This window comes from Manis pentadactyla, chromosome 8 (assembly GCF_030020395.1).
Source record: "Manis pentadactyla isolate mManPen7 chromosome 8, mManPen7.hap1, whole genome shotgun sequence".
Lineage (NCBI taxonomy): Eukaryota > Metazoa > Chordata > Mammalia > Pholidota > Manidae > Manis > Manis pentadactyla.
Window position 1 is genome coordinate 17389061 of NC_080026.1, and position 24919 is coordinate 17413979.

General features: G+C 34.9%; 1 protein-coding gene and 1 long non-coding RNA gene across 6 annotated transcripts in view; one reads left to right on the forward strand and one right to left on the reverse strand.

The window, feature by feature from the left end:
* LOC130684537 (uncharacterized) overlaps positions 1-24919 on the forward strand; it is a 100005-nt gene that overhangs the window by 19080 nt on the left and 56006 nt on the right. The window lies entirely within an intron of this gene.
* GALNT13 (polypeptide N-acetylgalactosaminyltransferase 13) overlaps positions 6440-24919 on the reverse strand; it is a 529379-nt gene continuing 510899 nt past the window's right edge. For all 5 annotated transcript variants that reach the window (XM_036928301.2, XM_036928300.2, XM_036928303.2 and 2 more), the window contains 2 exons: positions 19957-20091; positions 6440-9008 (listed from right to left, as the gene is read on the reverse strand). In XM_036928301.2, coding sequence (XP_036784196.1) covers positions 8868-9008; positions 19957-20091 — 276 coding nt within the window. In that variant the 3' untranslated portion in view covers positions 6440-8867. The remainder of the gene's footprint in view (positions 9009-19956; positions 20092-24919) is intronic.

Genomic DNA, 24919 nt, shown 5'->3' on the forward strand with positions numbered 1-24919 from the left:
TTATTATTATTATTATTATTATTATTATTATTATTATTAGGGGTTGGCCACATCTCCAGCTCTTTTATCATCCTAACATTCCATCATCGTATCATAAAATACCATGTTTCTATTAATGGAAAAATGTCCAGCTGGGCCATATCAAATTTAATTATTCTAATACTCATATTATTACGGAGTTGTCTCAAGTTCCAAATGCATCCATTCCCTTAAAAATTAATAGTTTTGAGATGAAGAAAGATGGTGTAATCCTTGTGGTAGGAGATTATTTAAGAAGTAAAGAGGAGATTAAAATATGTAAGCACAAAAAGAACAAGAAAAATATTAAAGTCCTTCTCTCTCACCCTTTGCATATAGGGCTACAGTATACCAATAGAAAGGACAAAAGGAAATTAATTTTACATAAGAAATATTTATTGGGTGTCTAGTATTTGCTAGGTGATGTTTAGATTTATGCAGTAATCACATCGAAACAGATCCCTGCTCTTTGGTATCTTATATTCAAATGGTGGATACTTGGTAGGGGTGGAGAGAAAGAGACAATCAGTAAGCATTGAAAATAATAAATAAGTAAATGAGATAACATGATAGCAAGTGACAGGTATCCCATGGAACAAAAAAGTAGAGCAGGGTTATGGATTGGTGTATCTGCAGGAAAGATGGAAGGTAGGCCACACAATTAAAAAGGGTGGAAGGGAATCCTATTGAGCAGGCAAATTGTGATCAAGGTAAGGTAGTTAGCATGTGGACATCTAGGACAAGTATTCCAGGCTGTAAACCAAGCGCATGCCTGGCTTGCTCAGAGAATGGCAAGCCACGTGATTGGCATGAAGCAAACACGGAGAAACCTTGTAGGAATAAAGGTCAGAGAGTTAGCAGGGGTCAAGTCATGCAGTGACTATCAGGCTCCTGTAAAATACAAAGCAAGCCAGTGGGGGGAGGGGGAGTTGAGTAGAAGAGAGACATACTGGGTTGCATTTAATAGCATCAGTCTGGTTCTGTGTTGAGAACAGACCGTGGAGGAGGCAAGGGTGCAGCCAGCCGGAAGATCACCGCAGGAAGTCAGACGGCGACTCAGACCAGGGAGGTAGCAGTGGAGGTGTTAAGAAACGGTTGGGGTCAGGAAATATTGTCAAGGTAGAATTAATTTGGTTTTCTAATGGAGAAAGAAGTGTCAAGGACACCAGGGTTTTTGAACTGAGCAACTGCAGAATGGATTCACCATCAATTGAGAGTGAACAGATTTGCAGGGAAAGGTAAGGAGTTCAGTCTCATACCTGTAAGTTTGAGATGCTACTAGTCAATCCAGTTGATAGCTGGATTTCAAAGAGTTGTGGTCCAGGGAAAGACATCTGGCAGTGAGCAGCTCGTAGCAGGTAGCAGAATCTCTGGTTCTGGATGAGATCACCAACGGCATGCATGTACTTAGAGAAGATGATCAAGGATTGCACCCTGGAGCCCTCCACTATTAAGAGATGGGAGAAAGGAGAAAAGTCTAGACATTGAAAACTTTTGACCACTGAGGCAGGAAGAAAAGCAAGGAATGAAGAAAGTTTATCCAAAGGAGGAGAAAGTAATCTGCGGAGTCAAATGTTTCTAATTCTGCTGATGGAAACCAGAGTTTTCAGAAGCTAAATATGTGAGAAAAATGGATTCACCGCTCGCATTGATCCATGTTATCAGAGGAAGAACTTTGATGTGCTTTCATAAACGCAACTTAACTCCATGTCATCCTTTAAAAGCCAAAAAAATTGCAAGCATACAAAGAGAAATCAAGCTGTGAGCTCAGGAACTGAAAGTACAGGTGCCAGCAATCTTGGTGAAGGCTGTTTCAATTCTGATCTCAATTGTTTAGACAGCATAGAAGCCTCTGCCTTTCATCAGTTATCATGTGGCCCATGAAGGGTGACTGTTTCATCAAGTTCATGGGTCTCATTAACAGGGAAAACTGTGGAACAGATGTTTGCATGTTTATCAAGAGTTCCACTCCACAAAATTGATGAAGAGATTTGTTAGCAGAAATTCAGTCAACTATCTATCTGCCAACTCTTTCGAATAGTAGAAGCTTAGTGTAGGAAAAAATAATCATTATGTCAGGAAAGAGTGAGTTAGCAGAGAGGCCACCAAATAGCCCTTCCATGGAAGAGAAGGCACGGGAATGTGTTTGTTGATCATGAGCATTCACTTTGTTTTACCAGATGCTGAATAAAAGCAAATCTGGGTAAGTGATGGGTCTCCCAAAACCTGAGGTGGCTGGAACTGCTTAATTAGGTTAACCTGTTTAGCATTTGACATGCAAGGCTGTGCTCCCGGACAAGGGTAACAGAAAAGGACGTAGCAGAAAGAAAGTAGGTGTATCATGGAGTCCCGCCTCGTTCAGAAAGCCAAGAAAGGACTTTTTTCGTGTGTGAGATGTGATACACAAAATCTAGACAGTATCCTTTACTCTTACTGACAGAGAAAAAATTTTGGAAATCCAATGAAATATTCATGATGTTCGCAAATCAATGAGCTTCTGAGTCATGCAAACAGAATGTTTCAGGGAAGTTTTCTTCAGCATAAAATAAAATATGAAAATGGTTAATGCTAGAATTCTCTCTCTCTCTCCATTCTTTTCTTCTTCCTTCCTTTTTCCCTTTACTTCTTCCTTCTCACTTAGCAAATGGAATGGTCTTTTCTTATTTTCTGCCCTGACTCTGTGTGGCCAGGACTGCAGGGCTGACCCCGGGGAGTCTCTGTGTAGGAGCCTGTGGCCTCTCCGGCTTCCCCTCCTCACCCTGATGGACTGTCTTCCAGGATTCCAGCACCAGAACTGGGCATGAGTCAGAGTATTCTGGAAAATAATTTTCAGCATATCATATGAACCATTTTAACACTTCTACTTCAAGTCATTTTTATAAAACAGAAACCATATCAATCTTAAATCATTTTAGAATAAAAATAAATGATAAACTCCTTAAAAATCATGCATGTTTTAATGTTTCTACTTTGTATGTTTTTGCTTCCAAAATTGTACTGGTATCAAATATTCTCTCAATGCTAAATGATCTCCATAGGCACTTAATCATTTATTTAAAAAATCTACAAAATGGAACTAAGCATAAAATGCTGAACTTGTTTATCTGTTTAAAATGCCAACAAAATTGTTTAAAAAGACAACATATAGCAAGTGAAAACTAAGTTGGTATTTTTAATTCTACGAAAATGTATAAATACTTAAATTGATAGCAAAAGAACAATTATACCATTTAGTAATGCATACAATGTTTAAAATGTATAATTCTTAATGCAAAATCTACTTTTGTAAGTGTTAAAGAAAGGACTGCGTGCCAAGCATATATCTAAAACATTTTTTAAATTATTTGTCTTTAGTTGTGGTTACACTGACTGGGAAAACAAAAGCTCCCCTCAAAATGCCATATAATCATTTAGGTTTTCTTTGTTGTTGTTACTTGCGCTATTTTTAGCTGACAGTACAACTGAAACCAAACAGCAGCTTATGTTCATTTCTACAGCAAATTAAATGCATGATAAAAATTCCATTTTTAAAACCATTATAGATATAGCCTAATCATCTAATTTCCCATTCTCATTCTAACCCATTAAAAACAGAATGTTAAGTGATTTGTTCTCCCTAGCTAAAAACAAAAACAAAATGAGTTATATAATGATGGCATTAGTAATGTAGATGTAATATTTCTTTCAAAAGATAGTTAACAAGAGAGCTGTCCCCCACCCACATCACTAGTATTTCAGAGGAATTTGTTGAACAAATACAGTGAAAATTATCTTTAGAATTTATTGAACAATATAAAACAAAAGTTGGACACAAATTTACACAAATTATTTAAAACACACCCCTGGTGTTCATTCAACACCTTAGGTTGGTACAATATCTGATACTTAATAACAGTTTGAACATGGTATGTTAACATCAGATGTATTAACATGTGGTATCTATCCCGTACCTTGACGTGTTAAGAAAAAAAGAAGGACAAATGGTGGATAATGGTGAATCTTGAAACACAAACTGCTTTAACACTTAACTGAATTTTCTCTACCCAGTTTTTCAAGATCTGCAGATATCAGCTCTGCAGAAGGACATCTTGTGGAAGATGACACATCTAGATCTTGAATTTCTTAAATTCTTTATATTTGTTAAGTTAGCATACTTTTTAATTTAATAATGCATGAAGTTTTGCCTCCTCTGAGACAAGATTAAGCATCTATACATGAGATGCATGTAAAATGCCTGTGATCAGGTATGATTATCATTTCTTGACTGGTGAAAACAATGTGAGGGTTCCAATATTTTGAGGTTTTCTGAACCAATTTTTACTCTTCTCTTAACCTCTTACCAAAAGACAAAAAGGTAAAATCATTCCTACTGTTTTTCTTAAAGTAATTTTCTCTTTCTATTTTTATTTATTGGGCTGGTCTAAGCACCATGGCAAAACTGAATTTATGGGTTGTGTTTACTAGAGTTTATAGAGCTCCACTGGGAAGCCTAGACATCTCTTCTGATTATCCTGCAATCTTTGAAGCTGTGTAGCCTAGAACCTACCCAGTGTTTACAGTAATAGATGGTCTAACTCTATGCAAGCTTGCAAGCTATAGCCATTCTTCTTTTTAACCTGAATATAATTATAAGGAAAATGAAAATGAGGGGAAAATTTGCTCCATTATTTACTGCCAAAGAAGATTTGTTTACCTGAAGCCCAATTTGCCCAATAATGCTAGGATGTTCTGTAATCATGCTGTTTCCTGTCAATTTCTTAATTTTTTTGGCAGGCCTTTATTTATTTTCTGTGGTATTATTTTATTGAACTAATCTTATCTAAATGTGAAAGGCAGTAAGAACTCATGTACCTCTAAAGAATCAATGTTGTTATCACAACACATTTACTGAAAACATTTTTCCCATTACTGTGCCCTTTCTGTTATATTTTTTAGTGCTTTTTAATTGAGGAGAATATTAGGTTAGAATAACAATCATGAGTCCTGGCAATGCTGCTAATAGCTATATGATCCTTGGGCAAGCCACATTACATATTTAGGTCTCCGTCTCACTATCTATAAACAGAGAAGCTACAAACAGGTCATCTGTAAAATCTTCTCAAAGCCATTTCACTGGTGTTTTGTTCATAGACTTACACTTAGAAAATAAATTTAGTAATAGCTTTTAAGAAACCATGAAAATACATATGATTTTTAAGAAGATGACATATGTCTCCCATCTAAAGAAAGTAAAAATCTTACACCTTAAGGTGGCCATTGAATACAACCCCAAAAATATTTTAATCTTAATAAAGCAACTTATAGTAATATAGCAGCATGTTTATAAAATGTCATATTTCATTTCCGTAAGGCAGGGTATTTTACTATAGAGAACAAAATATAGTCCATACTTTAGTGGGAAGAATATTAGGAAGAAAATTATCATTTGGAGAAAAAGTTATGCAAATCCTGTCTAAATAGATGACTAGAGTTTATTTTAAAATTTCAAATACTGTGCATAAGAAAAAAAGCTATGACACAGTAGCACTTAGCAACTTGAATGCACACTTTCAGTTCATTAATTCGAGAAATAGTCACAGAATACTTACTGTGTGCCAAGAACTCTACTAGATGCTGGGGAGATCACAGTGAACAAACCTGGCAAAGCTCAGGCCTTTATGGGGCTTACATACTAGAGTGTGTGAGGAGGATGCTGGAGGGTGGGGAGGTGGGAGGGTAAACAGAAAATAAAGAAGTCAATTGAAGAGCATGTGCAGGGACAGAGTGGGCAGGTGGAAGAAAGGTTTACTTACTGATGAGATACTATTTGAAGGAGACCTAAAGTGAGTGAGTGAGAGAGCTGTGTGCGGAAGAGGCATAGGAACAAAACACTGAGAAACTGGCTTTGCAGCCAGAGTGGAGTAAGTAAAGGTCAGTGTGGGAAAAGTGGTCAGAAACGTGGGTGCATGTGTGTGTGTGTGTGTATGAGTGAGAATAGAGGGGTGTCATTCATAAAAGGCCTTGAAGACCACTGTAAAGGTTTGGTTAGAAAGACATGAGCAGTCATTTGAGGGTTGTGAGCAGATTAGGGAAATAATCAAATCTATGTTTAACAGAATCACTGTATCTACCGGGGTGAGAAAAACTGTTAGAGGTCAGAGATAGGAAACTAGGAAACCAAACTAGAAACATACACAATTTAAAAAGTCACATACAGTGGATGTGGTAGTGAGTCATTGGTTTCTGATTATATTTAAATATAGAATCAAGGGAATTTGCTGATAATTAGATGAAGTAGGGAGAGAAACAGAGGATTCAAAACTGACCAGGTTTTTGATCTGAACATTAGGAAGGCTAGAATTGGTATTAACTGGGGACATCAGACATCAGAAGAGGAACTTTGAAGTCATTTGATATGTCTATTCATCGAGTCCCATAGATAAGGAATGCATTGTGAACCCAATTATCATTTTTAATTTCCTTTACTGAAAATAATAATTTTTTTTAATGAGTGTTAGTCATTGCTTTCTGGGTATTGGTATTTTATATTTTATGTCATTTTTTTGTTTGTTTGACCCTCTAATAGCTTAAGTTCTAACCATCTGAGGATTCTTTGAAAATTTCTTCTTTGGCATGAAATGTATGCATTTTTAATTTTTCTTATTTTTTCAGTGACCATAATGAACTTTTAAATATTTCAAATGATTCTGAAATGTGTCAAATTCAGTTTATTGGAGTAGTTGTATTCTTAAAACTGTGTCATTGACCATTTTCTAGATAACATAAGCATATTGATCGACAAATCCATAAGTGGACTGGATAGTATAAATGTCCTTGGGTGTTCAAGCTTTTTAAGGTTAAAGAAGAGTCCTGTGCAGGGAGACTTCACAGTATTTTAGGACAAAAGTAAAAGAAGGAAGAAAAAGAGAGTGAAAATGGAAACTGTTAAATCTGGCCTCAGTTGGCTCACTTTAAGGCAGTGGTTCACTAGGCCTTGGGGAATCACAGATTCCTTTGAAGTTCACTGGAAGCTATTGAATCTTTTCTCAGAAAAAAATGGCTAAATGCAAACTTTTGTTTACAATTTTAGGAGATTCAAGGAATCCAAAGACCTCAAGGAGGTGGGGTTTATCTCTACTTTAAGGAGTACATCTGAAATGCTCCAGGTTACAGAAACCTTCCTCAGAATTGTACCAGTACACATTCTGAAGAGGAAGGAATGATGGCTGGGAAAATCACACAAGACTTCACTGGCCTTCAGGAAGTGTCTTTTTCATTGTGAATGAGTGTGATGTGTGTGTGAGAGAGAGAAAGAGAGAGAGAGAGAGACAATGGAGGGAGAGGGAGAGAGAGAGATGGAAGGAAGGGAGGGAGAAATGGGAAGAGAACGAGAGAGTAGCCGAGAGGCAAAGAGAGACAGACAAAAAGAGAAACAGAGTTTGTGTGTAGCCAAACGGAATAAAATTTTCTTTCAGATTTTTGAGAAAAGATGAGGGCCAAAGGCATGGCATCTTCTGCTTCTGAAGATGTTTCTTCCATTTTTTTACCCCCAAACCTCTCTTCGCTGAGTGCACGTACAATGAATAAGATACATTTGTAGAGCAATTTTATGGGCATTTTAAATGGTGTCAAATGCTAAAACTTATTAGCGCATGTCACTGATAAGGTTTTCTTCCTTTTCATGATTCTGCTCATATATTTTGAACACAGAGGTTTTTGATGGATAAAGAACATATGAAACTAGCCTAATTATGATTGTTTCTTGAGTCGTAATTTATGACTAATGATATTAAGCAGTTTAATGAAAGGCTTCATGAGTGTGTATTGAATTCATTCCCCTGATGATGAAAACTTTAGATATTATAGTATAGCAATAAGACTCTGACAGTAAAGCATTATTCTTAATAGAAAATTGAAATGGCAACAGTGACCTTAAATACAAAATAACTAAAAATTAGGGCTAATACTCTACCCTTCACCTACAATTCTGTAGAGTATAACGGACAAGTCACAGTCTCTAGAGTGGAAAGGTAAGTATAGTTTATGTGAGATAAATCCAGTGGTTAATAATTGAGTTTCCTACATCAACTCTGGGACCAAGATGACTGTTATATTCCACTTGCATCATTAATGATTGCAACTAGAACAGAGTATCTTTTAGAATGATTTAATTGTTGCAGTTCACCTTCATCTTGCCTCCATCAATGCCTAGCTAGTTTCTTCTAATTTCAAGTACTTTAAATTGAATTTTCAAACTCTCCTACTCTTTTTTTTTTGTTTAAATGTGTTGCTTTTATAAGACCCTATGAGAAGTCAATATCCAATTTACTTTTTTTCTTAAAAACTTGAAGCGTACTTTGTATGATGAATTCACTGCTCCAAAATAATTCAATATGTGGCCTTGTTGTTGACATAGAAATTCAACATGTTTCCATGAAGGTCCAGTAGAAACAGAGTGAGTTTTTAAAATGATAATATTTTGTAAGGAAGCTACATCGTATAAGGCATTTAGATTGTCTTTCTTTTCAATCACCGCGACAAGAAAAAATTAAAATAGCCCCTGATTAATTTCTGTGAGATGAGGGCAAGAAAGGTTTTTTTTTAAAGCAAACACAATTTATTTTTCAAATTGTTCCAATGTTTAATATGTTTGCTGTTATTTATATTTTTTTATGTGCTTCTTTGATCTGATACAAATTTTAGTAGGGAAATAAGCAAACATTCCTAAAAATGAATTATAAACAACCATGTTTTTCAGAATACTAAAAGGATTTTTAAACTTTCAATTCAGCGAAGTTAATACTTTCCCCTAATTGAAATAATGGAAAAACAAAAGTGTAGACACTTTCATGGCTGGGTGGAAATGGCCGTCACGCCCCCAAGGTCATGTTCCTTAGGAGCCATTGCTGGGATCTGCTTCCACTGCAGTCCTGCATGGAAGGCACCATTTTGTCCTCTTCAGAAGGTTCATCAAGACACTGGTTACTGTTAACATGTCTCAAAGTGAGTCTCTGTAAAAGATAACCAATAATCAGTGCAACAGATTCTATCTTTATCTTCACTAGCACCTCATCTTAAACCTGCTCTTTAAACATTCCTTCAGGCTTTCTTTTAGTCTAAACGCTGTGATATGTTTGTAAAAGGAAGCATGCACAGGTGGCTCTGAATCAATTATTATACTACTTTCACTGTAAGGTTTCATCATTGTCTAATACACCTTTCTTTGCAGATGGCTAAAGAAATTGGCCAGCATTTATCATGCACTGCCAAGAATTCTAGCTCCTTTGCAAAAAGCCCATTTGTGAGCTCCAAGTTCAGCTGAGGGCTACAAATATTAACAAGCTTTCACAAAAGCTGAGTTTTCCTAGGCATGTGTTATTCACTAACCATTGGGTAAACATGCAAAAAGATGTCACAGCTGTGACCCAAATGAATAAAACTGCTAGAAATATTCCTATTTCAAAATGCTAAATAAGCCATAGTATCTGTGACAGACATTCCTTGTAGGAGAGTGATTATCATAGCAACAAAGATCTGTCTTACTTCATAGTGTGTTCACCACAGTTTTGTTTACATTTTTAAGCATCTTAAAAATATTGACACCAAATAAAAATGGGAATGTGACGGTCATATTTTTAAATATTATATCTATATTATATTTTTTCTATGAGAATATTCATTAGTAAACATCCTCTTAGTACCAAATGCAGAAATATAATTCTAATAATTGCATTAGGCTAACCAGTCATTCCATGTCTTCTTGTTTGAGTTCATATTTATATTTGGAAATCATCTTCTGGGGGCTTTTCAAATTACATTTTAAGTCCACATGCTTTATACATATTAATTTATGCACACTAACTATCCACATTTTGCTCAGTTTCAGGGCAATGCCTAGAACCCTTCTTTTTGAAAAACTCTCCAACAAGAAGAGAAGTGTTTGAATGTATGAGAGGTGATAAGCAGATATAGCTTAATAAAAGCACACCATATACTTTTGTTGCAAATCACCAAAATTAAAGGTAGACACACCTTTTTTTGGCTCTTCATATTACATTAAAAGTTGTATTAAAAAATGCAGATGGCATGCAATAAAAGTGGTGGAGAAACACTGCCTAGACAATTGTAATTTGCTTGGATTAGGACTGCAAGACTCTGGAATACCCTGTCCTGAGAAAAGATGGAATGGAAAACAGGCTTGTGGTGGGGAATACTCAATGGACAACAAGCAGGAAATTAAAAGAGCAAGGCTATTAGATATGAAGGAGATTTCAAGATTGAGGCCTTTGTTGTTGCTCTTTCAATATAAGGAATCAAGCTGTTTATACTTAAAAAATGAAGAAAAGAAAGAAATGACCAAAGATAGGCAAGAAGAATGATTTATGCTTATCACGCCAGAAATTATGCTGTTGGCTTAGGAACCAACAGCCAATTTGAAACAAAAGATAGCAAACAAAACCAAATTTTATCTAGAAAGTTCAAGCAAGAATCAAAATATTCTTTATTTTTGTTACATACCCATGTCCTTTGTGGATATATGTCCTCTTTCAATAAAAACCACTTACCCTTGCTGCTTCTATTAGATATATTTTTTTAATGTATGTAACTTAAAGAAACTACTAAGTGTTTTTTTCTAAAAAAATGCAATAAAAATTTTCTTTGAAGAAATTCATTAAGATTCAAAAGTCACTGCTGTAAAGACAACAAAAAACTAACCAAAAAACTTTCCTTTTTAACGTGGTGCATTAGAAACACCAGGCATGTTAGGGTCAGGTAACTCTTAAGTGTGAATTCCTGCTCCTCTATTTACCAGCTGAGAACAGTTGGGCAAGCTACCAGGTCATTGTAAGGAATCAGATTCTTTGTCAGAAAATGCTTGGTTAAATTTATGAATAATTAAAAATGCTCTTTCCCCTTCTGCTTAAAATCTCTTTCACCTTCAGTCAACTAACTGTGATCCCTAGGGGACCTGATCAGGGTAACAATATTGTTTCTAGGCAATGCCGCTTATGGTAGTAAACACGACCTCTGACTGATAAAAGGCATCTGCATCTCACGAACTGCATTATAAATTCCTGATAGGACGCAAATTATGGGCTTCCCTACGTGCAAAGACTTGGAATTCTGCGTGTTCCATTGGGTTCCTTGGAGATGTGCCTGCTCAGTTGTTACAGAGAAATTGTCTTTTGTGAGTCATAAGGCTGTTAAGCCAGGATGCTTTCCATCCCCCACGGTTGTGGCTCTCAGCCCCTTGCACAGGGCTGTCCCCTGTGGGAAACCTAAGTCCTGTTAAGGCTGTGGGAACTGCTGCAAAGTTCTGCTGAGAGAAGCAAGTTGTGATTTCTACGCTAGAAATTTGTAGGTAATCTTGTGAGGCTAAATGTGAAGTCTAGGAAGGGCCCTTGCTGGGCGCTGCCCCCGCGCCAGGTATGCTTGCTTTGAAAGCAAACTAAGATAATGTAAGGACTTAAGACACGCGTTCTCTATGCAAAAGATCCAAGCTTTCCCAGCTTTCCAATTCAGAATGCTCTTGTCTTGAAAGTAGTTCAAATCTAAACAGTACCTTTCCACTCTTCTCCTCTCCATACCTCCATTCCCTGCCCTGTCATAAGTATTCCAGGTGCAATAGTATCCTCTATTATCTACCTTTCAGTGGTTCATCTGGATCAGAACGACGGCCTAGCCTCCCATGTGTTCTCATAGCAAGGTACTGGGCAATATCCTTCACTTACAGGACAGTTAAACCCTTAAGACCAAGAACTAGGACATGTTCTTATTGGCACTCATTACAAGAATTCCCTACCAGTTTTTTTATTTGAACTGAATAATGATTCATTTTATTGCTTACTCAGAAGATATTCGCAAATCATACAAGCGAGAGATAAAAAGATTTTTTAAAAAGCTTTTATTATCATATCACTTAACCAACCACAAAGAAATGCTTAGAACCAATTTACTTCATAAAGTTATTGAAAATTACATCTTAGTCTTCAATAATGTGTTTACTTAAAGTTTAAGGTTAAAATAATAAATTCCAGAAAGGATATGCTAAATATGGCCACAATGAAAGTATCTGAATAAAAATTAGCAAAATTAAATAATTTCAGTGTTCCAAAACAATCCAGGTTTTGGCTATATTAGGCTTTTTGGTTGATTATTTTTTTAAGCTCCAATGCAAAATCTTTAGTCATATAGACATGACTACAGTTAACTGAAAAAAGATCTAGTATGTCATAATGTATTTCATCAATTATATTTATGTGTTTATAAGTACTTAAAATAAAAACCTGGGAAGTACCTATTAATGATAGACTAAATACTACCTAATCCATGCAGCCTCCAAATTAATAAGCAGCTAAGAAGTAGAAGAAAAATAACTCTAAATACATACAGCACATAAAGATTTTTCTTAACCACATTTTAAAGAAAGTTCTAGATTTCAATAACTGACTATTACAAAAATACTAAAATAAACTTAGTAAAATCTACAACAAAAACTTCCAAAAATTAATTAGAGGATGTAATCATTAGGCTTCTCAAAAATATTTCTAAAAACTTCCATTCTTGTATAGTTTCTTAGTAGCCATTTTTGCAAAGGGCTATCATTGCATGTTTCCACAGTGGGCTGTTGGGAGCCATCAGCTACTTTGCTTACTGAGAGACAGGACTGGGTGATTATGTGAAGAAGAGTGTGGGTCTGTTTGACAAAGAAAACAATGAATAATGACAAAATCAAGTACAAAAGCAGTAATCAATCAATCATTCCCAGCAACATACAATTTCTACAGGATAAGGGTGGAAGGCACAAATCGCAATGATTGCATCCATGGAGCTGTGACCCACATCCTTTCAGATGACTTTAATATCAACTGTATTAAGTTAGGAGTAAATGAAGCTAAGGCTGAGAATATGAAGAAAAGCCTGAGATCAAATGACAAAACATTTTGGGTGACAGGTTATTTTGGATAGAAAATTTTATATTTATAGGGTTCATTCTAGTAATAAGATGCTTTTAGCATAAATGAGTTATTTTGTGAGTGGATATTCAAAACCACTTAACAGTCCAGAGAGCTTTCAGTTGTGATCTTTGGCCAACTCATTGCTTTGCCCTAAACTTGAGTGGATGCCAGGGAAGAATCTAGGGGATGATTTAGCTTTAAGGCTTTGCTTTATTTTGTACAATTTGTTACTCTAGTTGTTTCACTCTGCTTTCACAGGGCTAACTGGTGGTGTTAAAAATGTTCCATGTAGACATGTCACATTCATCTAATTGTCAATTTAAAAAGTTAACAAAGAGAGGAAAAAGGAAAAATCAACTCCATTTGGGCTCTTAATTTGATTCTCCTAAAATAATTTGCATAATTAATTTGTTTTTCTGTTCTTGTTTTCATCTCTTTCCTACACAGCCGCATAAGCTCTAAAAGGCCAGAACCACAACCGCCTACATCATCAAGTCCAGTGCCTGGCAACAGGAGGCAGTCAATGTTGACTGAAATACTCAGTGAAAGGCCAATGCAGAACAAAAATTCTGATAAAAATTAAACTACATCTTTTGGGCAGCTTAATGGACACAAATAATTGGCTTTTCCATTTCAAGGACTTAATTTCAACAGTAAAGTGGTAGATAAATTTTTTATAAAGATAGAACAGTTAACATCACATATGATCAATTTTATCTGTAAAATGATAGTGTTCACATATAGTTTGATTTGTTAAGGAAACTGACTAGTATTTGTTTTTGTTTTTTAACCAGATTTGAATTTCCTACCTATATTGTTTGAAGTTTCTAGGCTTGATAAGTCATTTTTCTTTTTACAGTGAACTTTTCTTATTAATATCATGTTAACATCAAGGACCCCAGTGTTAGTGATTATGAATTTCACATGCCAGCAAAAAGAAAAATGAATTATGAGATTTTCCTTGGTTTAAAGCAAAAACAAAATTTGGTTTTACTTATGCTTAGGAAATATAACTCCAGAACATGAATACGGCATATAATCTTCCATAAAAAATGCATTTGTAATATTTCCCACCAAAATGTTTATCACATAAATGACCATGAAAAAAAATTCAGAGACCTTTTACTTCAGGTACTTCTAAAAAGCCATAAACCAGAAGAAAAGTTATAAATCTCAAGCAATTCCACTGACAGAAAAACTATTTTTCATTTTTAAAAACCACAAAAACATTTAGTGTTTTCGTTTGATTGAAAAAAAGTTTATTTTTTTTTCTAAGTATTCTGTCTAGAATACTCAGGCACATGAGTTGATTTTTTTATTTTTGCAATTTGGAAGTTATTAAATTTTATTTTTCATTTTCACTGGCTACTTATATTTCCCTGATGCTGTTTATTCAAGACCTTGTGATATTTTTATATTGGGTGTACTTTCGTCTCTTTTAAATGCTCTTTATTATGCATATTGGTCCTTTGTCATTCTTGCTGCAAATGCCTCTCACAGCTTTAGGAGACTGCGGTGTTAACTTCACTGAAGGCAATGCGAAATACAGGTTGACGTGCAGCGTACTTACAAATACCTTTTCCACAGCTTCACTCAAAATATTGACTAGAAAACGGTAACACGAATCTTGAGGTAGTATTGGTTTTTGTTTATAATATAGCATTTCTTAATTGTTCTCCTCTAAAGTATAAGGCATCAGTATTTCCCGGGTTTTATAAAATTTTAATCATACCACTTTAAGATGGATAAGAAAAAAAAAATCCTTCCTTTAAATGTATCTGTATGGTTTATTTAATACAAGATGGAGTATTGCTCGATCGGCCCTTTGGAAGATACAATTACTACCAAAAGCCAATTGAAATCAGGCTAGGGAAACAATTTTGGTGACAAATAACAATTACCAAGTTATAAAATTAGATCGTATCTTTGTACCTTTTATTAGTAAGTACTTAGTAAAAAAACTGATATTTAAATGGACAAAGAGAAATGACTGCATGACTGATTGAAGAATCATACAGGTCTCAGTTTAAAAGATGCCATATTAAAAGTTTAAAATAGAACCCAATTGATTGTTATTATATATAATGATAACAAAGTAAGAATAAACTTAGACTGTTATAGATATTTAACAGCAATGGCAGGATTTCCCCTATTGATCAAGTACAGAATAACAATTATTTTATAATTATTATAATAAAGGTGTTATGATCTCCTGACACGATGATCTGTGCATTCATTAGACCAGAATATGAGTATTCTTAAAACAAGTGTAAATGTTCAACAAACAAGAACTAAAAATGTAATACTAAACTATCACAATTTCTATTCACTAATTGAGTCTACATAAATCAGAGCTATGGACCAAAGGGAATATGGAAGGTAATACTTTTCTGATATACTGGCCTTCAAAAGGTAAATCAAGTGACTGTTTTTACTAGCAATGCTACACAGGGAAATATCTGGGTTGCTATTATAGACTACTTACCTTGAAATTATATTCCCATTTACCTGCTTTCTGATAAAGGTGAATAAAAAAGGAGGTATTAAGTAAAGTCTAAGCTTCTGTGATTTCAGTAAATATCAATCCAACATATTTTACACTGTAAAAAATCCTTATATTGTAACTCTGGGAAGCATTTGATCCAGAGGAATACTGAATTCATAACAAGCATTTTCTGTCAACTTGCTCAGTCACATGAAAAACAATACTTATTTTTAGCATCATATTTTGCTCCCCCTATTTTTCTTTGCTGCGTTGTGTTTGTGGAGCATAAGTGTTCTGTTCTAAAATTAGATTCTCACACTGTATGTAGCTGTCTGGATGCTCAAAAGAAATGTGATTATATGCACTCATTGCAGGAAAATGTAAATTTCAAATGGATTGGAACAAAATGACAATGTCCAAAAAAATATAAGAAAACCTGAATAAAATAGAATCCTGGATGACAGACCTTTATAAAAACAACTTTTTAAATGTTTCAGTGTGATGAAATTTAGAGGCTTTTCCCCCCCTTTTTGTTTTAACTCTGTGGCATAGCTTTCAGAGCACCGAAGTGTTCAGGTAATTTATTCACGAGATTCTAGATCAGTGGCAGGTGGTGGAATCTTGCAGTTTTGCTAATATTGCTCAATTGCCCCCAGATTGAACACAATTGGCCAGGCATAAGGTGATACAGAATTAAATTTATGGTTGTGTTATTGAAGAAATAATTTAGTTAAGAAAGTAGGAAACGCTATTATTTCAAGTCAAAGTTAGCCAAAGACATGCATTTATCACCAGCAGGTGCTTAATTTCATTCAAATAAAAGGATAAGCAATTAGATATTAGTAACTATATTACAAATATGTATACAAAAAGTGTGTGTAAGCAATTAAACCATACTGACAAGGTAGTCTGATGAAGTCCTGTCTGTCTAAATAGACAACATTTATTGCTGAACATCTTTCCAATCTTTAAGGATAGTAGAAATTCTATATGAATGAAATTTGGTACTGCAAATAATTGATAGTATGTAATAATTTCTTTCATTTATCATAGTGTATATCTAGCTTATTGGGTCTTCATCACTGAAAGCATTTAATTGTTTCTAGTTTTCAGAAACCTCAATAGACAACGTAGTGTGGAAGAAAGATTGCTGGATTTAATGTCAGAAACCTGGGGTGTACAAACTTAGAAAAGGCATTTAAACACCCTAAGCTTATGTTTACCAATGTGAATAACACAAATAATAGTAATATTATCTTACAGGACTATTGTTAGAATGTCATGAGAAAACTGAGTAAATTATAGACACTCAATAAACTTCATTCCCTTCTCTTTCTCCCCACTCACCTAAGAAGTAAAGAAACCAAAGCAACTGGACAGGCTCCTTATTTTGAGGCTTTATGGTACTGTTTTGATTTTTCTCTGGATATTCCAACACCTCTGTTCCTATCTACAACTTGCTTTTCTATGGCTGAAAGGACTACGGGAAATGAGGTGAAGGAATATTTCAGCTGCTCACACTGTGAGATTCACAATTGCACTGAGCTAGCTTTCTTTGATTACTTGATTAGACCTAAACTCTTCCTCTGCCACTGGCGGAGTGACAGTGTGATCTTTGTGCTTTAGTTTGCTCCTGATAAAGGCTGGAAGAGAGAATTTTAAGGTAACTTTATGCACTGTAATTCTGTGAATCCCACCAAGTTTTATTCTGCTTTGAAAGTACGTACACCACCTCAGAGGTTTCTCAAAGAAGAATAATTTTGTTCTGATAGTAGTAGACAAATAACTGAATGAAAGAAGTAGTGAGGTGAGCTTGTCTGCTGTCCACTGGTTGGAATATGAGAAGACTGGGGCTACCTGGCAATTCCTTCTCTTTCCCTTCACAGCGCCTCTCATCTTTCACGCTCCCTTTCCCCCCACCATCTCTCCTGGAGGTCTCGCCATTTTCCCAAGGGTATGAATGCCTTTTCCTAACATTGCAATATTTTCCAACAGAGACCAAATAAACTAAGGAAGATAAGTAGATGTTCAGCCACTGCCCAGATCTGTCCTTCACAATCTTTAATGTGTATGTAAATATATGTATATGCAGACTGCTTTAGTGTATCTAGGGTGGTAATTCAGATTTCTAATTTCTAACAAGTTCCCAGGTGATGTCACTAGTCCTAGAAGCATACTTTGGGTAGCAGTGGTTGAGTTCTGCAGACTAACGTAACCATAAACCTAAAACTTAAAGAAAAGTTAATGATAAAAAAAAATGTATTTCAATTTCATTTAAAAAATCATCTTCATTTTTCTGACTTCTTCACAAATAAAATCAAACTTTTATTTCAAAGCTGAAATCTCCACAAAGGCAATGTGTTAGTCCTACAATGATTGTCTTTACATGAGTCTTCTCTACATTATGATTTATAAATTTTTTAATTTGGCAAAAAAAAAAACCCTACAGTATGGTTTAAAATTTCGACAAGTTGAACATCACTAATTAATTCTGAAATTAAACTAGGAGAATAATTTAGACATTAAACTAGGAGAGTGAACTAAACTATGTTATACAATTATTAAAAAGATTAGATTATTTAAAATAAGTACTTCTCAATATTTATGGCATATTATAAGCTTTTTTGTGTGTGCTCTAGAAGGAAAGTTTATATGACACAAAATATTACAATGCTTTAAAAATGCTTCAATTGATAACCGCTAGTCATCCAAAACAGCAAATTTATATAAAAAAAATTTCTTTATCTTAGGTGAAGCTTTTTTTTATACTTTTCTTTCAAAATCCCTTAGTATTTAATAATCTCCCAGTTGGCTGATAAAAATATAAACAAATATATATACCTCATTACCAAAAACAGTTATTTCACAAATGAAAGAATTTGAGTTATGACTATAAAAGCAGTTGTCCACTCAAAAATTATAGACTAGTTTAAAGATGAAATGTGGTGTTGTAAAATTCAACATTGTTTCATCTTGTAAAGAATATGCACACTATTCCCTTTTCCATATAAATATATAATAGGTTGCTTTATTTTTAGCACAAGCCTGGGTTCCTGGTGAAAACTAAAGAACAACAGCAAAAAGTTTAATTAAAAAAAGAAAACCATTTGCAGGATTTCTCCTTTACATAGACATTTATTTATTTCTCCTTATATATATATATTTATCTCTACTTTTCCTCATAGATGTAGGGAGCTGACTAAGGATCTAGGTTTACCCACATGTATTATTGGCAGAAATATCTTCTGTAGTCTTAATATAAAGGGTGTTGATGATAGGAGTTGAAGACAGAACAAGTGTGATTAGACCAAGAAGGTGAATATGCTATTGAGAAGACAAGAGTCAGACTAGAACACCCTGGTGCGATACAGGAAGGATTCAGGGTGCTTATCCTTAATTATGTCCCAGAAAAAGAATATTTTGTGTCCAAGAGCTTGCTAATATTGTATAAATTTTAGCGCCAAATTTTAACCCTGTGCTACCTGTTTCAAATCATGTAAGAATTCAGTAAGATTTCCTGGCATCCCGCTTAAGAAATTACAATATCATGTAACTGAAAGGACATTCAAAAACTTTTTGAATGAATATTTTGTTAAAATTTTAATACCAACAATTCTTTAGATGGGTCTATAAAATGTTATGCTGGCAGAATACTTCAGGCTTGCTTAGAACACTGCATTTGTGAAATTCATTTACTTCTATTGTATTATTTATCTTGTAAGAATAAAGTTTGTTATCTTAAATAAATCACCAGTCATTTAGTAATATGGAAAATCTAACAGATACCAATTCATTTTGCTAAGCAAAGAGAACTGAAAGCAGAGAAGCTGTTCAAGGCCGCTTCCTTATGCAGAGGAAAATATTTCTTTTTTATTAGCTCCATCTGATGGTTGATCTGGTTTTTACACATTGCCTGGCTATAAATTCTGAACAGTAATTTTACTGTGTTTTTTTCTCCCTCTTTTCTACTGGAAGGATGTGCTAGCTTGAGAAAATTCTGCTTAGCCGATTATGTACATAATTTGTTTATTGAATTCTGCAAAGTATTTAATATTATAAAGAGCATTTATGCTAATCTTATCAGCTTTTGTCTTTTTTTCCCTTTAAATGGAGGAGCATATATATCACAGATTACAAAAGTGTAAAAATTAAAAATTGAAAATATGGGATTTTTGTTGATCTAGGCCTGTAGGTGTATCTTCATATATAACTCCCAGGTAGGCACAGCCTGCCCCTTGCCCAACTTACGTTGAGCATGTACATGTGAAAACAAATTTCAGACTCATAAAAATGACTTTATTTTCTCATTCATGTTTTATCCTAATGGACTAGTTTGACAAAAATCTACTTATATTATAAGCTTCACCATCCCAATGTTATCAGCTATGAGCATGCACGCTTGAAAATACAGTTCTTCAGTGCAGAAAAAATAAACAGCTTGGGGTTTAAATGTATTAGAAATATATAACTGAATTTGAGTATTAAATAGTAAGTAAATTAAGGAAAATACTATACCTCAGCATCATATTCCCATAACTGATTCCCTCTCATGTGGTGGCATTTCAGCATGATTACAGGTCCACTGAGTCTTGAAACATCCATGCATAAGTCATCGGTTCGGATTTCTTTGTCAGCAGTGTAAGAAAAAACCTGAAAATACAAAATTCAACTACTGATATAATGTCTTCTTAAAAACAAAAAGCCACAGTATAGCAGGCTCTTCTGTAGAAGCTTTCATATTAAACTTGTGTTTTTAAGTGACCTCTGCTGTGTGACGTTGAGAAAGTTAGATCACCTCGCTGAGTCCTTTTCCTCAACTGCAAAATAGGGACTAGTATCACCTGTCTTACAAAGTTTTTGTGAAGCCTCAAGTTAATAAACTGAATTATTAATGCTTATTATTTGCTGGCACTGTATTTCTTGCATTTTACTTGGCTGATAAAGCTCACAACAGGTTCAATAAAATATATTTTGTAAACTGCATGGAGCTCAATAGAAGGGAGTCCTTATTCCCACTGCCTTGTGACCAATTCCCCAGCTCTAGAGACAATGCTGTTTCTCATAAAGAGCTTTAAATCTTTCTTTCCGTAACATAAGTACATCATGTAAATTTTATTAAATGTTGTCAGTGGGTTTCCAAAGGTTGTAGAATTATCTTTTCTATAGAGATCTCACTGAAGGTAGTAGGTTCTATGCTTATCTTTTTCGTATCATCTTGGCTGGGATTGACTACAATTCTTTTTTTTTTTTTTGGTATCATTGATGTACAATTACATGAGCAACACTGTGGTTACTAGACTCCCCCTATTATCAAGTCCCCACCACATACCCCATTACAGTCACTGTCCATCAGCATAGTAAGATGCTATAGAGTCACTACTCATCTTCTCTGTGCTCTACTGCCTTTCCTGTGTGCCCACCCCACCTTATATTATGTGTACTAAACATAAAGCTCCTTTTTCCTCTTATCCCTCCCTTCCCACCCACCCTCCCCAGTTCCTTTCCCTTTGGTAACTGTTAGTCCATTCTTGGGTTCTGTGAGTCAGCTGCTGTTTTGTTCCTTCAGTTTTTTCTTTGTTCTTATACTCCACAGATGAGTGAAATCATTTGATACTACCTCCATATTGCTTTCCACAATGGTTGAACTAATTTACATTCCCACCAGCAGTGTAGGAGGGTTCCCCTTTCTCCGCAGCCTCACCAACATTTGTTGTTGTTTGTCTTTTGGATGGTGGCCATCCTAACTGGTGTGAGGTGATATCTCATTGTGGGTTTAATTTGCATTTCTCTGATGATTAGAGATGTGGAGCATCTTTTCATGTGCTTGTTAGCCATCTGAATTTCTTCTTTGGAGAAGCATCTGTTCAGATCCTCTGTGCATTTTTTTAATTTGATTATTTGTTTTTTGTTTGTTGAGGCCCGTGAGCTCTTTGTATATTCTGGATGTCAACCCCTTATCGGATCTGTCATTTATGAATATATTCTCCCATACTGTAGGATGCCTTTTTGTTCTACTGATGGTGTCCTTTGCTGTACAGAAGCTTTTTGGTTTGATAGAGTCCCACTTGTTCATTTTTGCTTTTGTTTCCCCTGCCTGTGGAGATATGTTCATGAAGAAGTTGTTCATGTTTATATTCAAGAGAGTTTTGCCTATGTTTTCTTCTAAGAGTTTTGATTTCTTCTAAGAGTTCTAATTGTCTTGATTACTATGGCTTGGTAGTAGAGCTTGAAGTTGGGAAGCGAGATCCCCCCTGCTTTATTCTTCCTTCTCAGGATTGCTTTGGCTATTCGGGGTCTTCTGTGGTTCCATATGAATTTTAGAACTATTTGTTCCAGTTTGTTGAAGAATGCTGTTGGTATTTTGATAGGGATTGCATTGAATCTGTAGATTGCTTTAGGCAGGATGGCCATTTTGACAATATTAATTATACTTCCCCAAGAGCATGGGATGAATTTCCATTTATTAGTCCTCTTTAATTTCTCTTAAGAGTGTCTTATAGTTTTCAGGGTATAGGTCTTTCACTTCCTTGGTTAGGTTTATTCTAGGTATTTTATTTCTTGTTGATGTAATTGTGAATGGAATTGTTTTCCTGATTTCTCTTTCTGCTAGTTCATAGTTAATGTATAGGAATGTAACATATTTTAAGTATTAATTTTGTATCCTGCAATGTTGCTGAATTCAGATATTAATTCTATTATTTTTGGAGTCAATTTTTTAGGGTTTTTAATGTACAATATCATGTCTTCTGCAAACAGTGATAGTTTGACTTCTTCCTTACCAGTCTGGATGCCTTTTATTTCTTTGTGTTGTCTGATTGCTGTGGCTAGGACCTCCAGTACTAAGTTGAATAAAAGTGGGGAGAGTGAGCATCCTTGTCTTGTTCCCAATCTTAAGGGAAAAGCTTTCATCTTCTCGCTTTTAAGTGTAATGGTGGCTGTGGGTTTGTCGTATATGACCTTTATTATGTTGAGGTACTTGCCCTCTATACCCATTTTATTGAGAGTTTTTATCATGAGTGGGTGTTAAATTTTGTTGAATGCTTTCTCAGATCATGTGATTTTGTCCTTCTTTTTGTTGATGTGGTGGATGATGTTGATGGATTTTCGAATGTTGTACCATCCTTGCATCCCTGGAATGAATCCCATTTAGTCATGGTATATGATCCTCTTGATGTTCTATGCTTATCTTTTTCATATCATCTTGACTGGGCTTGACTATAATTTTGCTATTATTTTGTTGAGTATTTTTGCATCTATGATCATCAGGGATATTGGTCTGTAGTTTTCTTTTTTATGTGGTGGCTTTGCCTGGTTTGGCTATTAGAGTGATGCTGGCTTCATAGAATGAGCTTAGAAGTATTCCCTCCTCTTCTGTTTTTGGAAAACTTTAAGGAGAATGGGTATTATGTCTTCTCTTAATGTGTGATAAAATTCAGCAGTGAATCCATCTGGTATGGGGGTTTTGTTCTTGGGTAGTTTTTTGATTACTGATTGAATTTCATTGCTGATAATTGGTCTGTTTAGATTTTCTTACAATTCTATTCAAAATATCCAAAAATGGTCAAGATAGCTAATTTAAACAGATTCTATAATAATCTCTCTTATTTGTTCCTGGTGTAAATAATTTACTTATAACATTGATTGTTAAAGTTTCTTGAGAGTTATTAAGTCTATTATTATAAACGTTGTTTTCTTCTGTTAGCTATGATGAACATGGGTCAGTATTCTGTGGGCATTTATTTTTTTCCTTGCAATGTCAAGAGGGAGTATAATGAAGAAGGTCATTTCAGGGTCTTTTTGTTTCCCAAAACAGTCTGATGAATGGGGAAGTTGGTCCTACAAATCACTTTATAAACTTGGGAGCTCTAGTCTATAAGCTGAACAAGTTAGTCCTGCTCCTCAAGGTGGCCCTGAGAATCACAAGCAGTGGTAAAAGGGAGATGTGAATGCAAGAATGGAACCTGAGAATCCCCTTTAGTCAAAATCTTAAAAAAAATACTTCATGAAGGTTATACATTTTACTCAATAACATGGAAACTTGAGAAGAATATCAAGTTCATTTAATAGAACTATATAAGATATACTACAGACTTCATCTATAGAACTCATAAAAATATTCCTATCTTTAGTACTTTTTATTAGTGTTCATACTTTCAATGGAAATTATGAGAAACCAAAAGAAGAACGAGAGAAATATAACTATTTGTATCTTTCCCAAACATGGTATTTAAAATATATATATATAATTACAAACTTATTTAATTAAATGAATCAATCTGGCAGTAAACCTAAATTTGAGGAGTAAACCTTCTTGCCTATTACAGGGTTATTTCAGTGCGAAGGACAGTTTTCCATGCTGACATTACATTGTTTTAGTCACATACAGACAGAGGCCCGTATAAACGGAGATGCCCAAGCAGCCACACTCAGCATTAATTTTGTATGATGAGTATATTCATTCTTAGTAATGATTCTTTTTGAGTCTCTTATGAAAGTTTGGCAACAATCTGTGGAAAGTTCTAGAGAGAACTCTACTGTATTCTTTGTTCCTCAATTTCTGAATTTGATTAATTTTTTGGGTCAATGAGTAGATACCTTAAGTAATTTACATTCAAGGAATATATATTTGTCGAGTACTTTCTGGCCCTATACGTACATATCTGAAATAATCTTTCTCTGGCCTTTGCACTTAAAAATATTTAACTGATTTTAAAACACCTGATGCACAGATACGTTTTCTTGGGAAAAGATCATGTACGTAATGCTTTCATTATTTTCTGGAATTAGTGTAAAATCAGGATTGTTTTCCACACCTGAGAATGTTATCTTTATGCTTGAGTATTTCTACATAATAAAAAGTCAGTGCATGTCCGTATATACTTGTCTTCCTTGATTTCATCTGGAAATTGTCAGCCTTGATGTTAATTATTTATCCTTTTTGCCTATCATATTTTTACCCATAATTGTTGTCTCTGTGCTTTTTCATATTTTCTACTGTACGAGGATCATGGAATTCAGTTTGCAATAAACTAAACCATTATATGCAATATACTTTGTGGAGATGCAAGTCCATAGAAAGCATTCAGTAACTGACATTTAGGGTTATGATCTCAGTCTTGGAGCTAATCACAGGCATAGTCTTGTATATGGGTTCTTGCCTTGCTAATATGCTCAGTACCCAAAAAACTGTAGGACAAGAGCCCAGCAGACTTTGCTCCTGCATTTCTGTGTCTACCCCTCTGCCCCAGCACACAGTCCTGAAGTGTGGCTCTAATACCTGATAATAGGCTTTCCTGACACTTCTGAATTTCTTATGACTTTGGGGACAACCTCACATCTCTTTTTGATTTCATGGGAAGAGCCGCTCTCTATGGCTATTGCCTGTTGCCTGTGTTAATACCCCAAGTAGACTCTCTCGGTTGCTCTAGTGAAAACCTTTGTGCTTGATCATAAGGTAAGATAAAATATTCCAAACCTT